This window comes from Lolium rigidum, chromosome 1 (genome assembly GCF_022539505.1).
Source record: "Lolium rigidum isolate FL_2022 chromosome 1, APGP_CSIRO_Lrig_0.1, whole genome shotgun sequence".
Taxonomy (NCBI): domain Eukaryota; kingdom Viridiplantae; phylum Streptophyta; class Magnoliopsida; order Poales; family Poaceae; genus Lolium; species Lolium rigidum.
The window spans coordinates 61,384,804-61,390,329 of NC_061508.1; the positions used below are offsets into that span (position 1 = coordinate 61,384,804).

General features: G+C 50.5%; 1 protein-coding gene across 1 annotated transcript; it reads right to left on the bottom strand.

The window, feature by feature from the left end:
* LOC124674072 (probable long-chain-alcohol O-fatty-acyltransferase 5) lies at nucleotides 1-1,099 on the bottom strand. Its single transcript, XM_047210108.1, has one exon. It carries the CDS (start codon nucleotides 1,097-1,099, stop codon nucleotides 35-37), a length of 1,065 nt encoding a protein of 354 aa, XP_047066064.1. The 3' UTR covers nucleotides 1-34.
* Between the last annotated feature and the right edge of the window lie 4,427 nt (nucleotides 1,100-5,526).

Below are 5,526 nucleotides of genomic sequence, written 5' to 3' on the forward strand. Positions count from 1 at the left end.
TCACCCCTCCCGACAGCAGATCTGTATCAATTGGTCAGCGGAGGCTCGAAACAGTTTGACCGTTGGCGCCGGCGAGCCAACGTCCGGCCTCCTCCATGAGCACCACAAAGCCCTGCCACTCGTGCAGCACAAGCTCGTCCAGGCCGCCCCTAATCATGACTGGGAAGAACATCCAGAAGCCGGTACCACCCACGAACGCCAGCGTGAGCGGCACCGCCACCACCCGCGGCGGGCGCCACCACCCGGCATGCCGCGCCCACCACCCCTCCGCCGCGGTGCACGCCCCATGCAGAACGAAGAACGCGGTCACATCGCCACTGGGTGGCTGCCACATCATGTAGTAGAAGATCACCTCGTGCATGAGCCCGGAGACGAGGAACGACACCAGGACGCCAGCCGCCACACCGAAGCGCGCGCGCACCGGGCCGTACACCGACGGCCGGAGGATGGCAGGTACCATGAGGTTCCACCGCCTTCCCCAGAAATCTCCCAGCGACGACGCCAGGTACGGACGGTCCACCTGTGGCTCCATCTCCATCCCCAGCACGCCGTGGATGAGCGTGCGGACCGAGGCCAGGACGAGCTCCAGGGACAAGCAGATGCATACGGTGTACATGAGGAGGAGCTGCCACTGGTTCATCGCATGTTTGAACTGAAACGCGTAGACGATGAAGGGGATAACGGTGCCGGAGATGAGCACCTTGCCGAGGCCGTATCGACTATGGGCCGAAGTGGGATCTTGTTTCTTTGCTTTGGAGGAGGAGGCGGGCTGCTGGAACTTGACGGGCAGGGAGGCGGAGAAGACGAAGTGGGGGAGTGAGAGGAATGGGTCCAGGGGACCGCGGCCAGCGGCGAGGAGGAGGAGCTTGAAGGTTCCGAGCCAGCAGAGGAAGAAGGCTGAGATGCCCCGGAACGTGGTGGTGGAGAAGGCGAAGGGGATCGCATAGAAGAGCGCAACAACGGGCAGTAGCGCACCGAGGCGAGCCGCGCCTGGGCGAATGAACGCGGATGCCACGCGGACGTAGGACATAGCCGCCCACACCGCCGCCGAGACCTTTAAGAGGCTCCCGAGCTCGCTGTCCATGAGCGCCGCCGCCATGATGGTTGTGAGCGCAAAGAAATTGTAGTTGCTGGCACTAGCTAGCTCTCGCTCTCACGGATGGAGGTGGAAGAAGAATCAAGGGAACAATATAATTTTCTGGCCACGAACGCCCTTGCTGCACAGACAGCTATATTTCCTTCAGCTCAAACTGAAACTCGCACTTTACATCAAACGATCAGTACAGGCTTTATACTGGGCATAGCACAGGTATGCGCACGCACGTTCTCCACCTTGCTTGCGCACGCACGCTGCCCCTGCTCTGGCGCTCGATCCGCAAGCTCCGGCCGCCGCACGCATAGGGTGTCAAGGTGGGATTCCGGTGGAATGCCATTTTGTACTATGTAGTTCAAATTTTGATGTCAAAATTTATACTAAAAAAATCAAATTATACTACAAGTGGGACAAAAGTGGGATCCCACTTGACACTCTTACGCACGCACGCACGACGCGGCTGCTCCCAACGGACTGAACTTGAGCATCTTGCTACTCTCGCCAACAACCTAACCAGCGCAACGGACTCGAATATGAGCCTGGCTCACGCGCCACCTAAACAACGACGCAGAAACAAACATGAACTCACGAACCTAGACTTAGACACGCACATGCTGGGCATGGCGTGGTTTATTTCTAAGGCTGGCCATAGTGCTAGTATTATAGGTAGTATCATGCATACTAGGTCCACAAAAATAATGATGTGGCATGCAATTACGGAGGAGAGATAGAATTAGAGTAACATAGGTGGATAATGTATCATGGCGCACCTTACGAGAAAAGTAAATGCTAAATAGATCTTGTACATAGATTTACATTGAGATTCTACAAAACAATAAATTTAGAAGTTTATGATACTACTCTATAATACCACCCACTATAGAGATAGTATCATAGACAAATATCATATGCATGATACTAGTATATGATACTATGCACTATGACCAGCCTAACAGAAATCACTACCCTATTGGCCTCTCCAGCTGCGGGTAATATATGTTTTTTGTGGGATTTGTTCCTATGCCTTCGACTCGGTTTCGTGGGAGGGGGACAAAGCAGAGAAGGGTGCTCGGTGGAGAAGAAAGAAAGGATGTCTAAAATTTGTATATCCTTTTAAATCAAACTCAAACAGTGGCTCTCCGATATACAATACTCCCTCCGATTCATAATAATAAATGTTCCCAGCCAGCCTCCTCCGAGGCCTCCTCCTCATGCCCCTCTCGTCTCGCCGCCGCCTAGGGCATCACCAGGCAAAGCTTGTGTGGGGCGGCGGCTCTCCTCAGCCTTGGACTGGGTCACGACGGTGCTGCTCGCCTACTCATCTTAATGTCTCGATGATCTGTGGGGGCGGGCGGTGGGAGTTGCATCTTGCCGTCTCCGACGACGGCCCGAAGGTTCTCCTGGGCTAGGCTCACAACACGAGGAAGCCGGGGGCTCCAGGTCCCCAGATAGCGGTGGTGGCCTCCTCCTCCGCTGGGGGTGACCAGACGGCTTGGAGTAGCGATTTAGACGAGGCACAATTGCCGGTAAAAACCGAGCTCCGAGCCTGTTCTTGGCAGGCGATGCAGGCGTCTAGGAGTCTAGGCTTCATTACCTTTATGAAGGCACTGCCCTCGCAGAAAGTATCTACTCACTCGTGTTGCTCTAGGTGAAACTCCCGATCCGGGTACCCCATATCGCGTGATGGCGCCGCTTTTGACGTCAGACTACCTCTTGGGGGCATCATTTTTGGAGTAGCTACTGGATGGTGGCGGCAAGGGGTGGTGTGGTGTGCATCTACCATGTCGACAATGGTGAGTCTCGACGGTGTGGCACAGCAGGGCCTATGTGACGGAAGCGGTGTGATGGACTATGTAGGGTGGGTGTGCTGTCTGGCGCCATGGCGGCATCGACGACACGTCTGGCAAGGGATATCTAGATATCTGCCCTGAGCATGGACCAACGGTTGATGATAGTGACGGTTTCTTAAGCAAGGGCATGAGGTAGTCACCGAGGGTCTGCTAGATCAGATGTGTGCTCCTGTTTCACCATACGGTGGCATAGTGATGCCTTTGGTAATTAGATTTTTTCAGATAAACTGTACCCACTTTATTGAACAATAATGTTCAGTATGTGGTTGCTTTTGAGGTAGCAACTGGATCATTTAAAACAAGGTTCTCATGTGGAGGCTCCCAACATCACCATGAAGCTTTTACAATCACCAAGCACGCTTCAAGAGGATATTGATCTTCTAGGGTTTCCAAGGAAACCTAAGTCACACGTTTGACGATGGAGTTAAGAGAAAATTCGAATTTCTTAGGTCAAAGGAAGATCTAGCCCTCCTCCTTCAATTACGAAAAGGCCCTCAAAATTTGTTGGCTAAATAGGTAAATCCACAAATATTAAGCTTAGGTTCTATAGAGGAGAGAGAATAGAAACGAGCAACCTCCTTGGAGGAGAAGGGGTGCCTATTTAAAGGCTCCCAGCATTTCTAGACGTTGGGTGGTACACAGGACCAAAATCTTCAGGATTAATTAGCATCGAAATATCCAGAACAAAAAGTCAACCTAGAGTGTCAAAAACTTAAAGTTTCCACTCCCTCATCAGAGATCTATGCCCCTTGATATAAAAGCAAAAAATGGGGGGCCGGCAACTCACCCCGGAATATCCGCCCCTAGTAGGCAAGAATCTCCGCCCCTGCGAAACCAAACAACAACCAGAGAATTCTAGGTTTCTCACCAACCAAGACATTGAGACCCACGCAAAGCTAGAAAACCTACTCTCTAAGACCTAGCAAAGACTATGTTCGAAGACTTCGATCTTCTAACTTTTGGGAGGTCACCAATGCTGTTGGCGTGGTAGTAGTTAACACACGTCCGTTGGGAACCCCAAGAGGAAGGTGTGATGCGTACAGCAGCGAGTTTTCCCTCAGTATGAAACCAAGGTTATCGAACCAGTAGGAGTAAAGGAACACGTGAAGGTTGTTGGTGGCGGAGTGTAGTGCGGCGCAACACCAGGGATTCCGGCGCCAACGTGGAACCTGCACAACACAATCAAAGTACTTTGCCCCAACGTAATGGTGAGGTTGTCAATCTCACCGCTTGCTCAGTAAACAAAGGATTAGATGTATAGTGTGGATGATGATGATTGTTTACGAAGAACAAGTAAAGAACAATTGCAGTAGATTGTATTTCAGATGTAAAGAATGGACCGGGGTCCACAGTTCACTAGTGGTGTCTCTCCCATAAGATAAATAGCATGTTCGGTGAACAAATTACAGTTGGGCAATTGACAAATAAAGAAGGCATAACAATGCACATACATATATCATGATGAGTACTATGAGATTTAATCAGGGCATTACGACAAAGTACATAGACCGCTATCCAGCATGCATCTATGCCTAAAAAGTCCACCTTCAGGTTATCATCCGAACCTCTTCCAGTATTAAGTTGCAAACAACAGACAATTGCATTAAGTATGGTGCGTAATGTAATCAACACAAATATCCTTAGATAAAGCATCGATGTTTTATCCCTAGTGGCAACAGCACATCCACAACCTTAGAACTTTCTCGTCATCGTCCCGGATTCAATGGAGGCATGAACCCACTATCGAGCATAAATACTCCCTCTTGGAGTCACAAGTATCAACTTGGCCGCAGCCTCTACTAGCAACGGAGAGCATGCAAGAACATAAACAACATATATGATAGATTGATAATCAACTTGACATAGTATTCAATATTCATCGGATCCCAACAAACACAACATGTAGCATTACAAATAGATGATCTTGATCATGATAGGCAGCTCACAAGATCTAACATGATAGCACAATGAGGAGAAGACAACCATCTAGCTACTGCTATGGACCCATAGTCCAGGGGTGAACTACTCACACATCGATCCGGAGGCGATCATGGTGATGAAGAGACATACGGGAGATGATTCCCCTCTCCGACAGGGTGCCGGAGGCGATCTCCTGAATCCCCCGAGATGGGATTGGCGGCGGCGGCGTCTCTGGAAGGTTTTCCGTATCGTGGCTCTCGGTACTGGGGGTTTCGCGACGAAGACTTTAAGTAGGCGGAAGGGCAGAGTCGGAGGCGTCACAAGGGGCCCACACGCTAGGGCCGCGCGGCCAGGGCCTGGGCCGCGCCGCCCTGGTGTGTCGCCACCTCGTGGCCCCACTTCGTATCTCCTTCGGTCTTCTGGAAGCTTCGTGGAAAAATAGGACCCTGGACGTTGATTTCGTCCAATTCCGAGAATATTTCCTTACTAGAATTTCTGAAACCAAAAACAGCAGAAAACAGCAACAGACTCTTCGGTATCTCGTCAATAGGTTAGTGCCGTAAAATGCATAATAATGACATATAATGTGTATAAAACATGTTAGTATCATCATAAAAGTAGCATGGAACATAAGAAATTATAGATACGTTTGGGACGTATCAA

What these genes read in the sequence shown, in the direction of transcription:
- LOC124674072 (XM_047210108.1), bottom strand. Translation starts at nt 1,099, where the DNA reads ATGGCGGCGGCGCTCATGGACAGCGAGCTCGGGAGCCTCTTAAAGGTC.